This window comes from Gavialis gangeticus, unplaced genomic scaffold, assembly GCF_001723915.1.
Source record: "Gavialis gangeticus isolate Ggan-Ray unplaced genomic scaffold, GavGan_comp1, whole genome shotgun sequence".
NCBI lineage: Eukaryota > Metazoa > Chordata > Crocodylia > Gavialidae > Gavialis > Gavialis gangeticus.
The window spans coordinates 124688272-124707422 of record NW_017729022.1 but is presented as its reverse complement, the minus strand read 5'-3'; the positions used below and the strand labels follow the sequence as shown (position 1 = coordinate 124707422).

The following is a 19151-nucleotide window of genomic DNA, read 5'->3' as shown; positions in this document are numbered from 1 at the left end:
GTCCCTTCTGACCCTAGAAACTATGAAACTATGAAACAGTGCATGAGAAGGAAACTAAACAGTATGCAAAAAACATTGATGGGAAAAGTGTTTATTTGCATGTCGATGGATAGAGCAATGTACACAACAATCCAGTAATATGTGGTTGTGTGACAACAGAAGATGGGATTGTTTATCTTACAGAAACAATTGATACATCAGGAAATGGCCATACTGCAGAACGTTTTTTAAAGAAGCAGTAAAAGCAATAACAAGCTATGAGCACAAGTTCAAGTATCATGTGTGCAGCTGTCACAGATAATGCTGCAAATGTAGCAAAGATGAGAAGAAACTTAAAAGAAGATAATGAAGTAAACCTGAGTCTTTTAACATATGGGTGCAGTGCTCATTTGATGCATCTTTTAGCCAAAGATTTAAGTACTCCAGGAGTAAAGGGAAATGCTGCTGGAAGAGCAAAATACTTCTGTAACAACCAGTTTGCTTCAGCTTCACTGAACAGAGCTGGGGAATACAGCCTAATTCTTCCCTAAAATGTATGCTGGAATTCAGTGATTGACTGCTTTGAGCTATTTATTAAGAACTGGCCTATTCCAATGATCATCTGTGAAGAAAATTGTGATAATATTGATGGAAGTACCATAGCTAGAATAGTCAACATGGGACTAAAAAGTGATATAGAAGATATACTGAGTACATTAAAACCTGTTTCCAGAGCCTTGAACAAACTACAGAAAGATTGCTGCCTTATTGTGACTGCTGTTGAAACTTGGAAAGAACTTCAAGAAACATCAAAGCAAGAAATACCCACCAGCAAAGTTAAATTTTAAGCAGTAAAGAAGTAGATGGATCAAGCATTTACTATACCTCATTTTCTTGCTGATATTCTTAACAAAAAGGGTAGATGTTTAACTGCTGAAGAGGAAAATGTTGCTATGACATGGACATCTACCAGTGACCCACCAATCATATCAACCATAATGCATTTCAGGGTTAAAGGTGAATCATTCAAGCAGTAAGTTTGCAAAGGATATTTTAAAGAAAGTCACAGCACTGAACTGGTGGAGTCACTAGCAAAGCACCTGGAACCAGAGCTTGCTGAAGTCCTAAATCAGCAGTTGCCTCTTCTGTTGGCACAGAAAAAAATATTTTCTTCATTTGGACTGGTTCATTCAAAGCTGAGAATTGACTGGGAGCTGAAAAAGCAGGAAAGCCTGTTTTTCTCTTCCAGTCTATTACTAAAAAGGGGGAGGAGGAGGAGGCTTTTGAGTTCTAAAACTTTGAAAGAAAGGGGATAACAATTTTCAAAATGGCCTTGGCAAAAAAATAACTGTCTAATTTTAAAGGGAATTAAACAAGTAGGAACTTAAGCTCAAATGATTTTAACTTAGGCATTCCAGACAATTTGCCCCAGGGTGTTTAATAAATTATTTGTAAATATGCACCATTTCATTCTAAAATGAAGGATATCTAACAATCTAAATATGTTAAGCTATATATTTTTAAAATATATACATATATATCTAGTTTGTGTACGTAAGAAGGATATGCACCAAATCTACTGCAAAACTGTATTTAGTTGTAAATGAACATATTTTAATTGTTGCATCAATGAATGAAAACACACCTGTCTTTAAAAAAAAACAAACACATACACACACAACAGGAAAGTTGATAAAAAAAAAAATCAGTTATTTAAATTGGGCTTTTGGCCTGTTCATTTAAATAATTTGATTTAAATCAATCCACCCTGCACAGAAGTAGGGATAGATGCGGAAAGTGAGAGAAGAGGCAATCCTGATGTCTGGATACATAGTGCTGAACAATGCAATGTGCAGAAGTGAGCCCAACTAGTGCCAAGACAGCCATAGCACAAGGATCTTCATATACTAATGAGAGGCTCCATGGTATGGTAGAAGCCATTTCTGAAGATGATGAAGGCCCCTACTTTGAGGAGGACCTCTTTCCCCTGCTGTTATATGAGCCCTACTATGGTGCTGAGTGGCTCAGATGGTGATTATGAAGTGAGTGTCACCATACTCATATGTCAAAGGCATAATGGCCAGAAAGCCAGTGATGGGTAGAATGGTCAATGTCAATAAGATTTTGGGCACTCGAAGGCGGGCCATGAGAGTGCTGCATGTGAAAACTGTGAAAGCCTGAACAGTGTCTCTTGAACAAAAGTGCAAGACAATGGCTGCGGCAAAACTGGGTTGTGGTAACAAGACTGCCACAAGAAAAATCAAACTCTGCTAATGGCTTGCAGCAACCCATTAAATGTCAACACAGTGGAGTGCTTGCAGTACCAAATAACAGACCCATGCCATAAGATAACAGTCATCATAACAGTCTGTCACAACCTTCTATCACACCTGAGCCTAAAAAATAAGTGATGGTTAAGTGTTGCAGAGACCTGACACACTAATCACCTGTGTATTTCCAAGCTAAGAAAGCCAAAGAAAGGCTGAGCCAGTGTAACTAGAGAAGGCAAGGAAACTACATATACAGGTCAATTGAACTAGCAAATAAAGATGACAAAAAATTAAATATATATTTCAGCAAAACCTGTAAAAGGTGCACTGAGTATAGGCCAAGCCAAAAGGTGCATCTCTAAGAGAGATGCACCAAAACCTCTTTGGCAGGCTTCTCAAAGTTGTAAATTACTTCTTGCTATTATCCTTGCTCTACATTTCTTTCTGCTTCTCATCTCAGGCTCTCTCTACCATCCTCCAATTCCTTCCTACTGTCTTTCAAACTTGGAATGACTCACCTAACAAGTACTCTCTCTCTCTCCTTCAGATCCCTCCTTAAAATTAATTTATTCCATAAAAACCTTTCCTGTTTGGTTCAATGCTCCAGTCTCTTCTCAGACACCCTCCCTTATACTGCTGCCCCATTTATTTGTTTTGGTATGTTTTATATTGTATTTCTGGCCGAGGAAAGGGTCTAATGTAATATTTCTCATGGCATGTTATACCCTTTTAGGACATCATAAGACGATTTTTTTATTAATGCATCACACCGATGCTTATATTTGTTATGGGTTTTGCTGCTACCTAATCCAATACCTCAGTTATGGCCTTGATCTTGCAAGGTCAGATGCAGGGACAAACTCTTGCATTTACACGACTCTCCTGGAAAATTGATGGTATCATGAAATTGCAGATTCTACCTTTATGCATGAATTTTCATGATCAGGTCCTGTTTTTATATCACAGTGATGTCACACCCATCACGGCAACAAACAAAAGAAAACCAACCCTCTCAAACTATTGCCCACAAAGGGTGTTTGAGAGTCTTATATGTAAATTTGACAACAACTATACTGCTTAAAACAGTGTTGGAAGTAAAGCATGTGCACCAGAATTGACTAGAGACCAGCATATAAAAATGTTTACTATATAGACTCATATTCCAATGTAGCCATCTCAGAACGCCAAAGGCAAAGGGGTATTTAGCACTATAGATAACCTTTTGTATTATTTTAAATATATAAAACATAATAAGTATGACATGCTTTGTGTAATACCTGGTGGGTTTTTTGTGGCAGAGATTTTTTTTACATGTTTATATGAAGCACAATTTTAAAACATCTTGCAGTACTACTTGCTGGCAAGGTAAGCTTTTGATCCCTAAAAAGCTTTTTGACCTATTTTTGTGACAGCTCTGTACCAAACCAATGCCTGTATATATACTGATGACCATAAAAACATGTCTATGCATAAGGACAAAACAACTCACAACGTTCTGTTGTAATTGGAGATGATTTTTCTTCCTCCTCCTTTCATATGGTGTGCCTATTTCTGTCAACATATACCTCTACACAAAGATCCAAACTTTCTTAACAGCGTACGTCTTAAGAATTTATTCGTATTTCTCAGTCTTATAAAAAGCTTCCTATTTTAGCAAGCTTGTAAGAACTTTAACATTACCTTAAGCACAGTGGTTTTCATCCTGTGGTCTACAGACCCCTGGGGGTCTGCAGACTATGTCTAAGGGGTCTACAAAAGATGACTATGATTAATCAAAAGTATGTGAATACCCAATTACAATTCAAAGTGGGCCACCTCTATTGGAAATTTATAGGGAACTTCAAATGAAAAAAAGTTGCAAACCACTGCCTTAGCATGTTAGTCGTTATTCTGCATTTACATTTTTTTAAACTAGATGAAATGGTGTTATTATCCCTTATAAACTATAAGAAATTCTGTGCCATCAAAATGCTTTGTAGTTTCAATATTCATTCACTGTAAAACACTAATGAGAATCTGAAATTCAAGTCCTGCTTTTAGTGTGTAAATGTTCTGCAATATTAGTGAGGATATGATTTCTCACACTTTGGCCTTTTGATGAAACACCTTTGCAATACTAGTATGTCACCTTATCCTACAATTTCACACATCAGCTGCCATGGTATCTGCCCCAAGAGCCCAGTTTCACATGGCACTAATGAGTCAACACCTGTTAGAGTGGAGAAATCTGAACCTTGTTAGCAACTGTGCACTCTCCTGGGAACTTGGATGTTGAGCATTGTCATACTCACCTCCAACATGTCTGTACTAAGAACTCTGGCTGCAGCTGTAATGAAGTCTCCTATCAGCATTGTAAAACCAGGTAAAGCCAAGAAGAAAAACCAGGGTGGACAGTGCTTTATGACAGTTTTTAAAATATCCTGAAAAGAAAGAGAAGTGAACCCTTCAATTTTCCAGAAAAAATAATCAAGGCTATTTAACAATGAAATCTTATGATGCTGTTATCTGTTACAAAAATTAAGCAATAAGGTTTTATAGAAGTACTCAAATCTACATATTATTCAGTTCTCTGAAACATTGATCAGTTTCCTATTTCTTCACCAGAAAAACACATTTTCTAGAAAATGTACATTCCCTTTCTCTGTAACAATTCAAACCTTAGCTCTGACAAAGTCATGTTTTCTTATTTATAACCACACTTGAAAGGAAAGTAGTAATTTGTATAATTTGTGTTTTGTTATATGCTTACCAGATGTACCAAAATATTCAAGTAGTTATTAAGTTTGATAAACTGATATAGCATCAGAATGAAATAAAGCTAAAATAATACATAAACATTCCCAGGCTACATAACACTAATTAAACCAGACTTCCTAAATGCACTGTTTCCGAGTCGTTCAAGATAGCAGCCTACAGCCAGTACCTTATTTCCATGATTAAACATTTGTGTGGAAACTTCACAGGATTTATAAAGATGTAATTGAGAAATGCACTAATGTTAAATGCAAAAAGTACCTGTAGACAACTTTTACAGAAATAAAATTGTTGCTCTCTTTTATAAAAAATACCTTCCCTCCATCCCTAGGTGATAATCTGCTAAGTCTAAACAGTTATATTTCAAGTTTTTCCCCCCAAGGTTGAATAACTTTTTAAAAGAAAACATGTTTTTACCACCAAAAGAGAAGCCTATGTTATATGTTACAGTTAGAACACTAGTAACAGTGGTGTTGCCACAACTTGACGCCAAACACATGTATACTTTTGGGGAGTAAGCATTCTAAATCTCCTCCTTTGTGCTTCATTCCCCTCCCAAACCTCTGCTGTCTCTTGTGATCAAGAAAAAATTTTGATCTGATCATTCTGAGGTGAAGTTCAGCATTCACAAAACTTGAGTGGGTTTAAAATTCAGCATCAAATTTAAAATCCCTGGCAGCAATTATCACTGTTGCAGAAGAATGAGGGAGTTGATTTCTGTACAAGTTTAAAACCATTTCTGTTCCCACTGCAAGATTAAGAGAAACCCGCCATGCCAAAGAAAATATTTAAGTGCTTTGCCACCCCACCACCTTACTGAATTTTACAATAAATTTAAAAATCCCATTATTTTAAACAGATTATTGTTTTCACGCTTGATTTTTAAATTAAAAATTTAAGTTTTGTCCGTCTTGGAATAGTCTGTAGGTGGTTGGAAAACTACATGAGAAGTAGCAGAATGAATCAACCAAATACAACTCATTTAAATAATGTTTTTGTCACTTAAGGACTTGAGAGAAATTCTCTCTTTAAGCATTAGATGCTTCCACTCATTCAATTAAGGTGTGAGAAAGGTTTCAGTCTACATTATTTCTGAACCCTTCAGCAAATCCTTCCAACCAATGAAGACTACAGGTTGAAGATGACATAACATTTGAAACATTTCTTAGTGTAATGAACTCATTCGTAATTTTGAGATTTCCAAGATTAAAGTAAGCAAACAGACAAAGGTTAAAAAATGCTTAGAAAAACGTCAGGTCTTCTTCACATACAGCCCATGTTAGCAAAAACAGCATAAATTCAGTCACTTTTTTCATTTCTAGATATTTTAAAACTACATTAATACTTTTCAAAACACTATCAAAGTCTCCTCTAACACTATGTATCGATCCAGGAAAATACTTATTAACATTAACATAGTGGGAAATGATCTATGGAATGATAAATAATCTCACATTAAAAATTATAAATATTTTTAAATTTTGGCATTGCAACAGACTGTTTTCACCTCTCTGAATGAGCTATAATGCCACTCAAGTTAATGTTTAAACTAGTTTTAATCACTTCCTTTGATACATTTTAAAGTCAATATCAGTCAATGCAAACATTCTAAAAGAGTGAGCAGATGGATGCTGCAGCTCATAAAGTGGGTGGTAAACTCATGCTCCAAGGGCAGAACAAAAGATCCACCTTTTTTTTTTATAATTAAGGGTCTGATTAATGCACTGCACTCCTCACAACACACCTGTAATTACTTACAGGGGTAGGTATTGTGCTGTGCCCTGTCTCTGAATATCACGCATCAAGCTATACAGCGGCAGATGGGAACACACTTCTGTTGACATATGCTACAATAAAAAAATTCATGCAAACCTGGCCTAAAAGGTAGCAGAATGTAGCACATACAAAGATTAATTACAACTGTGTTAACTTTGCCTTGCTTTCATTAATTCCATCTGTTAAACTCTAGACCAATATTCAGGGGTTTTTTTTAATTAAACTTTAAAAAATTGGCAGTAAAATCTAATGGTCAGTGAGCCTGCTATAAGTCTTCAAAGATTCAAAAGGATTCAATCTTGTGTGTGTTTACTTAAGCTACAACTATACCTCAAACTACAGAAACTGGCTACTGCTAATATTTACTACCACAACAGTGATGAGGTTAAGAAGGCACTAGATGCATATTGTAATGATTTAACTTTGATCTTTTTCACAGTACCCTCTGTAAATAAGCAAAGGAAGAATATAGTTGGAAGAAGAGAGTATAGATGTGAGTATACAGGTCTAATTTAAAACAAGATGTTGCACAGATGAAGCATGATACATGATGATTTCATCTTCTGATGGTGCATTTTTCTAAACAGTATAAGAATTTGGTTGCAGATACTACATCGTTGCGGAAGAGAGAGAGCATAGAACAGCAGTCCTCAACCTTTTTAGAACAAAGGCACCCCTCAGAAAATGATAGCTCTTAGCTTTCACTCATTTTGTTACAAACAGAAAAATATTAGTGATTTTTTTGCTGCAAAGAACTCAGAAAGACAACAACAGGTCAGAATGTTTTTAACACTATGGATTCCTGTTTGTAATCTCTGGGTTTATCTTGTAAGTCATATTTGTACACCTAACAGTGCTAACAGCGTGGCACCCCCTAACACAGTTGAAAGGGCCTCTAGGCACCCCAGAAGGCCATGGAACCCTGATTGAGAAGCACTGACATAGAGTATATTTAATAAACAAGAAAATATTTTTTTTTCCAAGTTTCAAGACAGAGAATTTAACAAAATTATTTTGAAAAAAAGTCTGCTGTTACACTAGAGCAGTGGTTTTCAGCCTTTTAAGACTCAAGGCACCCCATGGAAAATGCCAGCTCTTAGTTTTCACTCATTTTTTGATTATGGAAAAACAATTAAGTGATTTTTCTGTTGCAAAGAACTCATAACGATCACAACAGGTCAGAATAGTTTTAACACTATGGATTCCTATTTGAAACCTACTACTTGAAACCCCAATTTTTATACTGTGAATCATGTTAGCATACCTAACAGGGTTAATATTGTGTGGCACGCTCCAACATCCTTGAAGAGATCTCAAGGCAGCCCAAGGCATGGCAGCCTGGCTGAGAATCACTGCACTACAGTAATCCCTCAGTTTCTCTTTGTCTCTATTCACGTTCAAGACAAACAATTTCATAACACCTATCATGCTACCGTGACATAACATTCACAGCTATTTGCATCAAAGTTAACTACATACATGTTGAATAAATAAGTTATCTTGAACTCTGTCTTTGACTTAATAAAAGATTCTATGGCCAGATTCTAGTCTCCATTTTACCAATGCAAAACCAGAGTAGTTTTATTGGCTTTGTTTAAAGTAATCAGTTTAATTTCAGCATAAATAAAACCAAAACCTTGCCTAAAATATGTACGTAATGTAAATAAATCTAAATCTCACAAAGCCTTTAAAACACACGAAGACTAATGATGAAATTTGTCAAATGTTCTCTTTCATTTCTTGATTGACATACTTTCATGCAGTATGCACATCTACTGGTAAAAGCTAGATTCACATAGTAATGCAGTTGGTTTGCAGCTTATCGAAGGATTCAGGTTTATGAGAAAGCAACCAAGTGAGAACATATGTCCTATCAGTGATCTTGCAAAAAAATCGGGTAATTCAAATAGAGGAAAGTTGTTTCCTTCCCTTCAAAGCACAGTTCTATAAATATAAACTGTATTCAGCAGCTTACAGCCTAGTAAATGAATCACTTTAATTGAATGCTATGTACACAGTAACTGGAAAAACACAAGCAATAAGAAAAACATATGGTGATGGCAACAGAAATTGGTTTACTCGTTTTTGTACAGTGCTGTTTCTTTACTTCTTTCATAATTGACCTTTAGAACGATAAATGTGTAAAATAACTTTGGTTTATTATGGCTCCAAACCTTTCAACAATTACACAAAATGAAAATTTAAAAGGAAGTATTCATTCTGGAAGCATTTCCATTGTTTACATAATTGCACTGCTATAATTTAGTGTTCATGTTGTTATGGAAAAGTGGGAAAAAAGATCCATTATGGACTGTTTCAATTCAAAATGCTGCACTGTAGTGTCAAAAATGGAGGGGGGGAGGGAGGAAATCCCTGTTTATGCCAGTGTAAAATGGATTAACTCTATAAATGACAAAATATTTCAGTTCAGGGTATTTTAGCAAGCAAACCAATTTCATAAGGTCACCTTCATCCTGTAAGTGGAAAAATATTTATGTTAGTTCACTGAAAGGTCAATTATGAAAATATTCTTCACCTAATTTTTGCTTAGGCTCTTGCAGATTGTAGGTGTAACAAAATAGCCTGCCATCTGCCTTTATCAGGTTTCCCAATTGTCCCTACTCAGGAACAAGCTTGGTTTCTCACTGAAAGTTCAACTTGTTCTCTATTAGGGACTGGAATTTACAGAGAAAAATATTATTCAATTATTTTGTTTTCCACCTTATAAAGGAAAAACATTAACTCTACTGGTTTTTGAGTTTCCCCAGTCTTCTTTTTTCAGACAACAATTCAGACAATTGTTGAGACAAAACAATTACAGGGTCTGAAAAAAACTGGTTTTGATTGTTTGTTGTTGAACATGAAACCAAAAGTTAAAAAGCTGAAACTTTTGAGAAATAACCCTAACTATACTAGCTACAGTGATAATTTAGGTGTCTTGTTAAAAATGAAGTTCCACAAAAATGATAAAGAAATTTAACTTGAGTAGGAAAACAGGATTATCTTTGGAGAAAATACATTAAAATTGCCATTTAAATCTACTCGCAAAAATATATATGTATTAAAACATGTATTAAAAAAGCATACAGTTATAAATTAACCCTGCCATACAAAACAATTTCTCCCTACACCCAAAGTTTTTTCAAAGAAAAGCAAGGGAGAGATTTTTCAAAGGCGCAATTGGCAATTAAGCATTCAAGTTAAGATTGTCATTTATATTCAAACTAGTTGATGCAGTTGTAGCCACATGTAAGCAAGGAATAAGACACAAAATCCATGACAGTTTGGTTCAGTAACCAATTGTTATCCAAAAGGTAGAAATACTTATCCTAAACCAATAGTTCTCAACCTTTTTAGACATAAGGCACTCCTGGATAGACCTGAGAAATCTCTGGATAGACTTGAGGCAACCCTTGGAAAATGTCAGCTTCTATTTTTCACTTTTTATGCCTACAGAAAAATAACAGAGCAGTTTATCTGTTGCAAAGAATTAAAGAATTACAACTACAGATACCAATTTGAAATCTCTGGGTTTATTTTGTGAATCATATGTGTAAACCTAACAATGCTCAAGTGGCATCCTGGTTGAAAATCACTGTCCTACACTGATCCTGAGTTTCTGTTCTTTTGCCTGCAAAGCTGCTAGGAAAGTGAGAGTGTCATAAGATTTTCAAGACTTGGTTTCAGAAAAAGTGCAAGCTTTGCTTTTCAAGCAGTACTTAGTACTTACGTTTTTCAAAGTAATCAGGAAATTCACACCAGAGAGCTGGGTGAAAAGTAAGTTTTTACTAATGGTTGTGCAAAAAAAGACTAAATGCCACAGTAAGTGTGGTTCTTCAAGGACACTACCTCTGTGGCTAAGTACAGGTAGTCAAAAAGCCAGAGGCTGATCGATTCAGTCTTGGTAGGTTAGTCTAAACTGCAGGGATTGAACAGATAAGCAAATGAACAGACATTCACTTTTGATTCCGGAAATGCAGCCATATGCCTGCAGTGGCTCAAACCAGAAGCTGGGGAGTGCCAGAGCACGCCTGCCAGCCACTGCCAAATGGGAGGGAAGACAAAAAGCTCTGCTGAAGGAGAGGGAGTGTGGCCAGGCCTCATCTCCTGCTCTGCCTGTGTGGGGGAGGTAGTGGCACTGAATTTATAAAAGCTTGAACAAGAATAGTTCTTTCTCTGAAAAACTATAAACTGAAGAGCTATACAGGCAGCCTGGGCTGTGTGTTCACTTACTCTTTCTGCTGGACCCATGGTCTCCAGGATTTGCAGTCCAGAATCAGAACAGCAGGTCTCTCAGGGCTGCTTGTCACTTTCTCTTCCTGCTTTTAGGTGTCTCTGGGATTTGTAGTCTACAGTTACAGCCAGCACTGAGTTTTTAGCAGGGCAGGGCAGCTTTGTACTCAGGGGAAGGTGAGTTTAACCCCCCTCCCTGGCCCCAGACTGCAGCTGGGGTTTCCCTGGGGGGCCAGTGAGCCAGCTCTCACTGCTCCAGCTAGGGAGCAGACGGGCAGGGTCAGCCTTGCTCTCTGGAGCAGGCAGCACAGCCCAGTCCATGGCTGTGAAGCATATTGGGATGCTGGGGGACTGTGATTTAACTTGAACCAGGAAGGGGTCTGGGACAGAAGTCTGACCCAAATCAGTTAAGTCTGATACTACATTCAACCAGGTTTATCTTAAATAGTGTCAGCCATTTTGAAACTGGTTTATGTGCACTGAACTTCTATTCTGATACAGGTTTAAACCAGTTTCTGATCACTTAAACCAGTTTATGTGCAACTTCTGTTCCTAGCCTGTATGTTCAAACATTTGTAGAATCCATGCTTGAACCACTCTATGCCTCGGTGTTTTGGGAACCATCTCAAAAGCCATATCTATGGATACCATAAATGTACTTTCCTGCACTACTACACATTTGCAGTTGATGCGAACTGGCATAGCTCTCACATACTCATATGGTAACACAGGACAGGAAGAGATCTCTTTGTATCAGCAAGTCCAATCCCCTGTTCTCACAGATGACCATGTCTTAAACTTTCAAAAGCTTATTTAAGTTTCATTTAAAACTAGGTAGGAGTTTTGCCCCCACTACAAAAATTGGAAGACTTTTCCAGAACTTCACCACTTTATTGGTCAGAAATCTTATAGTTTTCCATCTAAAATTATTCACACACAGTTTATGCCTACTTGTTTTTGTGCCAACACTTTTATATAGCTTATCAAGATTTTTTCTACCAGATGTTTCACTCCCCTGATTTTTGATTGACAGTAGTCATATCCCCCTCTATACCCTCATTTTGCTAGGCTAAAAAGCTGAGCTTTTCTCCTTCCCTCTTGTAGCAAAGGCTCTCCATTCTAGCAGCTGTTCTGTGCACTAGCTCCAGTTTGAGCTCAACTTTCATGAATATGGGTGATCAGAATTGTAGATAGTGGTCTAGATGTGGTCCCACTCTCACTTAGGCAAGACATATTTCCTTGTTTCCATATTTGGAAATACCATGCTTGATAAAATCTAGCCTCCTGGCACACAGTACAATTATGGTGCAATTAATGTGTTAATCATGCCATAAAATGTGTGATTACATGTTCATCTGATTTATAGTGCCATAACACTGCAAACCAGGCAAGAAAGATATTCCACAAAATATGTGGAATATCTTTGCAGTTCATTTGTACGGCACCATAAACTGAACACCTCCATGCCAATGGTGACTATCAGTATCAGCATGAGGATGGGGGTCAACATCTGGACTGGGACAGCCTAAGTCCCAATGCCAAAAATGCCCCCACAGGGGAGCAATTTGCAAGGTTCCCTGGTGGGAGGGAGATGAAGGCTCCCCCCTGAAGGGAACCTGGCAACCCCTGAGCCTAGCAACCTTCCCTGCCTTCCCATGCAGCCCCAGTGAATAAGCGGAGCCGAGCTGAATGCATGGTTTTTACACATCTTGGGACATGGAGGCCTCAAGACGAGGGAGAGGCTCCCGCATCCCATGGTCCCAGGTCCCAAGACTTCTAAGAAAATGCCTACAACTGAGCAGTACTGGGGCTGTCCTGGGATTGGGTTCACAATCAGGTAACTGTTGGCCCTGGCCCAGGACAACCCAGTCTCAAACTGCAGGATCAGGCTGAGGGCAGCTTTGAAGTCGAGCTATTGGGATCAGAAGACTTTTACACCCAATCCCTAACATCATGCTTCCTGCCATGCATATCTGGCTTGGCAGAAGCTGCTGTTTGCAACAGGGCATAAAATAGCTAACAAAATATTAGAATCTGAAAGTCTGATGAAGTATAAAAAGTTACATTAGATTTTTTTTCAAAACAATCTATTGTTCTCTAGAGACAAACCTAAAACCCACAACGGCTAACAATTTCCAAACTGTCTCAAAACTAAAGGCCTTTGTCTGCAACACTTTATAAAACACATAAATACTTAAAGGAGTGCTTATTCCATAGAGAACAATGTTTAGAAGACAATGCTCTACCCAGCTAATCCATGTTCCAGTAAACAGTACTAATAGCTTGGTAGTCTAAAAGTTCTATGCTACTCTTCATTGTATTTATAAATACAAAATTAATAGAAAAGATATAAAAGCTCATAAATACTTTTCTTTACTTCACATTGATGGCAATATCAAACAGATAATTAAAATGTTTTCTGCCATAAAAACCCTCAAATGATATGCTTCATATTCTGAATTAGCAAGCCATTTAACTAAGACAACTCTACATCTTTTCATATCCACTGTTTATATATAAGCTCAGCACACAGATACTGCATACTATTTCTGCCCACAACTAGTAACAGTATATTCAAAATATGTTAAACCACTTTACACATGTAAATATGTAGAAAAGAGTAACAGATATAGAAGGCATAAAGGAGCGTTATCAATAAAGGATGCTCCCTTTCACTGGCCTGGACACCTTTCATTACTAAAATAAAAGTAAAAATAGAGCAAAATAATGTAGTCCTTAACTTTTCAGTCCACAGTGCTGCAGTCTGCAGCACTCTTGCCTAACATTCTATATGATGAAACAAATCTAATCTGTATGTGCTGAAATGTAATCATTGAATACATCTGTTAACTCAGTAGGATTTTCAAGATTATTTTTCAGGTTTTAGTCAGTTCTGTCCTTACCTTCATGAAACTACACACAACGTAACTGCAATATCATTCCAGAGATTTTCTGAAATGTTGGTCTTTAAGAACATTCTCTAATATTCCTTATTAAACCAGTAACTCCAAAATAGGCCACCCAATTAAGTTCTGTGACTGTCCTCAAAAGGTTTAATTGTTAGTCTTCCATGTTGCTATAGAAGGAACCCCCAAAACTTAAGTTTATCTAATCAGGTTAGTTACCTCTCAAACAATAACCTCCTTCAATCAATATCCAATTATTAACAGGCATATGTCAAGAGACTATGCACACTGATGTCTATAGCTGTGGTAGGTGACTGAGAATCTTTTAAGGACATTTATAGCTGCCAGCCAGATACTCTTTGAAAGGCAATGGAATGAGGTTTTTTAAAAAAAAAAACAACACTTTTCCAGAAGGCTTTAAATAAACCTTCCAGGATCTTAGGATGACACAATGATTATCAGTACAACTACTCACTAGCAGATACACTGATGAAGCCAATAGGTGCACAATGAGATACAAAAAGCAGCTGAGTGACAATAATCCAAAACAAACGATATGAACACAGAATGGAGAGACGGGCTTCTCTGTTGTATTAGCGGAAAAAACATCCATTTCTCACAGAAACATTTCAGCACTGCTGACTCCGGACTGCAACAGAAGCTCCTGTGGAGTCTTCCAAACTACATGTCATTGAGCAGTGGTGCTCCAACTCCAGTCCAGAGGCCAGATTCAGCTGGCAGGGCCAGTTGTTATCTAGCCTATGGGGCTCCCTTCAGGTCTGGAAATTTGACAGCAGGGGATTGGTGGCAGCATTAATTGCCGCTTGCATTCTGCCAAATTTCTGGACCATGGGGAGCCCCTGTGGACCAGATAATGTGGCCATGCATGCTAGATCATGACAGCATGTGGTTAGGTCAGCATACAAGATTGCTCTGGAGCCAAATCTGGGCCCATGGGGTTTGGCTGATGCATGGCCAGACCTAGGCATGTGGGATCCCACCTGTGGATCTAGTCTATGGACTGATTGTGAGCCATTCATTCATCTTGGGAGGCTGGGAGGTTGGGTACCACTGTCATAGAGAAGTAGGCAATTTCTAATGATTCAACCAATGAACTAGAGAAACCCTGGATTAGACCCACACTCTTTTCTTGTGACAGTAGACTCAATGATACTGGTAGAAGGTATGGAGGCTTCTGTCAGAGATATAAGCAATCCCCATATTGGTGCTGTCTGGCCCATGTTGGAGAAAGCAGTATGACTTGGATTCTGTCTTTGTGTGATCAAAAAGTTTTAACAAGATCAATGGAACTGGAAAACGTCTCAGTTCAAGAAAAAAAGTCTCTGAACATGCTTTGAAATTGGATCGGGATCATTTTCCATTGCTGCTGTCAGAAAGAGGTCAGTCCCAGAAAGATAGTCAGTCCTATTTCTCAAACCATGGGAGCTTATGATGGGAGCTGGCTGCTAGTACAAGCATTTTGCTATTTATATATATTTGAGGAGACAGACTTCAGAATGAGATAATGACCATTGTTTCTTGACAGGATTTTTGGAAGGAGTGTTATATTGTTTACTGAAGCAGTACATAGAAGTTGTGGTATCAAACTTACTCACCAAGCACGCATACTATTTTTCAGTCTGTATTTAGTAGCTTTCAAATCCAAAGAAGTTAAATTCAGTTCAGCCTCCTACCTGTTCCATGGAGCATGAACTATCAAGCTACCAGGATTGGGCTCCCTAGTTCTGACTGCTGATGGTAACCATCACAAAGGATGGACAATTATAACAGTTTGGGAGCTCCCACAAATGGAATGTCATAAGGCTTTTAGAGGAATGTTAATCAAAATTTCCATGTTGTCTACACTTGAAGGAATTTTGTTGCCAACTACGGTTGTAACTCTCTCCTCTGAAGCAAATGAAAAAAGGTATCATATATGTGGATATGGTCATGACCCAGCTAGAATTTCACTGGTCTTCGGGGATTTTCTTGCCAGAAGTGGGTAACTTGGCAAATATTCCTTGACCCAATCTTTTGGAACAAAGGAAATTCCTTGGATGGATCACAAATTATATAGCAGGGTTTGGCAAAATTTTGGGGCAGAGTACCAAAAATACCTAAATCTTGACTTGTAAGATGTTGGCATGCCAGGGGCAGACAGGGGGAAGCTGCAAGCGGTCCAATCCTTGTTGTAACAGTGCAATTCTGGCTCCTTCCCCACTGCTTGTCCTGAGGCATGTCTGCACCTGCTGTCAGCAATAAGCTGGGCCAGGGCTCTGCAGACCCTGTTGTAGCAATCTGCAGCCTTCCTGCTGCCTGATGCGAACAGCCTGGGCTCTCTGATGGGTGGCAGGGGCTGGCTGTGGTAGGGACTGGGAGGCTACAAGCTGTTACACTGAGGTCTGCATACCCCTGGCCTTGCTCGTTGGTGGTGGGGGGTGCATGTGTACCTGGGGTGGACAGTGGGGGAAGTGTGAGGGGCCTGATTCTTGTTGTGGTAGCACAGCCCTGGCCCCTTCCCTGTTGTCCACCCCAAGGCAACACGTCTCAAGGAAAATGCTTTCACATGCCATACTGGCATGCATGCCAGGGGGTGCCAACCCCTGTTATACAGTAAGCATACACAGATAAAAAGCAAATAGCAAATCTTGCTGCTGGTAAGGACTTGCTAAAGTTAACTAACTATCCAGGTTTGAGAATACAGGAATACTATAAGCATGAAAGGGGAGGCAGTTCCTATCAGGCTTTTAGTAAATACCTTTGGTGAATTAGAAATGTCAAAGAACATTCTGCAGTGTGACCCTTTATCATGCAGACGGAAATATTCCTATGATAGAAAAGTGGTATCATTTAACTCAGAAGTCACAACCCAGCTGGGGTTAGACTTATGAAAGCTACTGTTAATGTGTGGGATCCTCTGATGAAAGTTTGGGTTTTGGGCCATTCCTCTGTTCTGGCACAAGTTATTAATACAAGCCTTTGCCTTTTCTTACTTTCTGCATGTAAGAAACTTCCATGGCTCCCATTAAAAATCTAAGTGTTTAGAGGGAAATCCTTATTGGAGGATTGTTTTGAGGTAGCATGCCATGGAACTGAATCACATATTGAAAAAGAAGAGCCTCTACTACCCTGCATTACATGGTAAAACCACTGCAAGACACCAAAAGTTTGGGGGGGACAAGAGAAAGGAGCAGAAGATAACTGGTTGTGGGTTCTTAGGCAACATCATATTTATGGCCATCTCCAAAAAGTACTAATGAATATTAATATCCTTCACTCCACCCTAAATAAGTGTTTTGCTTTTACTGGAATATCTAAAGGAGACAGTGAGTAAGTGATTAGATATGAAAAATGAGAATTCCCAACAGTTTCTATCATATCAACTTTTGAGAGACATTTTCATACATGATAGTGTAGAATGAGAATGGGGAAAATTCTGTATGTTAGTGCACTTTCTTTCCAGAATCTTAGCTACACTGAAGCACCGGCCAGGATATTGTCTTTTCAGGATTACTGGATAACATTCCACGTAGTCAAGTCTAGAATGTTAGGTTTTCGTAACAAGTTCTAATTATCTCAAAAAAACCAAAGAAAAAAAAAGCTTCACAATTTGCTTAGCAAATAAACATTTACTTTTAACACAAATAAAAAAACAAACAGGGTTTGAAGTAATTTTTAAAACAAAAAATATATAAGTTAGTCAGTCTACTGCTGTGGTAGTCATGAACTTGTAAAGCATTATAACCAAGGACCTACACAAATTGAGAAAGCAGGTGGCCAGTATCACAGGCACAGGGCCAGCCACCATTTATGCAGGCTTATAGCAGTAGGACCACCCCATGCCTGATAGGCCAAGGGGCAGAGACAGCTGATTGGCTGAGAGGGCTGCCCGTCACATGGCCTTGGCTGCTGATTGGTCAGGATAGCTGTCCATCATGTGGCCCCGCCCCTTGCAGCAATCAGCCAATCAAGCCATCATGACTGCTCTTCTTTGTGCTGACAGTCCCCTTCTCCTTTTCCCTCTGGCAGGCTGTGTGGCTGGGCCACAGCAGCCATGAGGACCACTGGCTCTCAGTGGGAAGCCAGCATTTTATTTTTAGTATGTTCTTTTGTTTTGCGGATTTTGCAGACAAGGCCCAGTTTTGCAGTTTCCAGAAAACTGTTAATTGAGAAGGTCCCAAATTATGACATACAGTTTTAGATAGGATTCTGTACTTTAGCATACACAGAGCATGTTCTTCTGCTTCAATATTCTTTCATAGCTGGTTTCTCACTTTATATTATGGTCTAAAACATGGTACATGTCACTTAGATTTGTCGGCACAGGGGTGGGCAAAATATAGTCCATCTGCTGGATCTGGCCTGCCAAGCCATTCTATCCGGCCTGCAGGGCCCCTAAAATATTTAGAAAATGTATATTTATCTGCTCCTGGCAGCCTGTCAAAGATGACAGGAGCCAGGGGCGGTAGGACCCAGGGGAAGCCAGCAGCACTCACTAACAAAGCCAACACGGCTCCACCCCATCCCCAGCCTCCTCCTACCACCTCCCCACACCTGGAAGTCTCTTCCTGCCACAGCTTTCACTGCTTCTCTGCATGCAGCTTCCCCTAGCACCATCTGGCCCCTGGCTGCATCACTGGACCACTGAGGGGGAGGGGGTGTCCCTGCAATGAGGGAGGGAAAGAGACAGAGAAATGAGGGAGGGAGACTGTGTGTGTGTGTGCGCGCAAGTGTGAGAGAGAGAGAGAGAGAGAGAGAGAGAGAGAGGGGCTGCGGGGGTGTGCCTGTGTGAGGGGGAGAGGCTGTGTGTGTGTGTTCATAGGGCAAGTCCTACACACACACCCAACCATGCATATGCACCCTCACCCTGCCATACACACAGACCCCACCCCACCCCCTCACACAGCCCAGCCACACTCCCCCCACACACAGCTACCCACAAACCCCATACCCACTGACACCCCACATATCTACCACACATACACGCACATGCTCCGTCACCCCAGACCCACACCCTCCCCCACATACCCACATACTAACAGTCCCCCACAAACCTATACCTATGTCCCCCACCTCTCCCACAATATACAAGAGTAAGACTTCATTTTAAGCTACTGTGCAATCGCCTCTGTGTACACTACACAAACGCATGTAAATCAGGACAAAAGTATTTTTTGAAATCAAATTAATGAATGTTGTAGATTTTTAATTTTTAGAATATAATTTGGTATCT

General features: G+C 39.1%; 1 protein-coding gene across 2 annotated transcripts in view; it reads right to left on the bottom strand.

Moving 5' to 3' along the window:
* The window catches only part of RALGAPA2 (Ral GTPase activating protein catalytic alpha subunit 2), a 437386-nt gene that overhangs the window by 189102 nt on the left and 229133 nt on the right, over positions 1 to 19151 (bottom strand). For both annotated transcript variants that reach the window (XM_019516125.1, XM_019516126.1), the window contains exon 24: positions 4541 to 4669. In XM_019516125.1, the coding sequence (XP_019371670.1) occupies positions 4541 to 4669 (129 nt within the window). The remainder of the gene's footprint in view (positions 1 to 4540; positions 4670 to 19151) is intronic.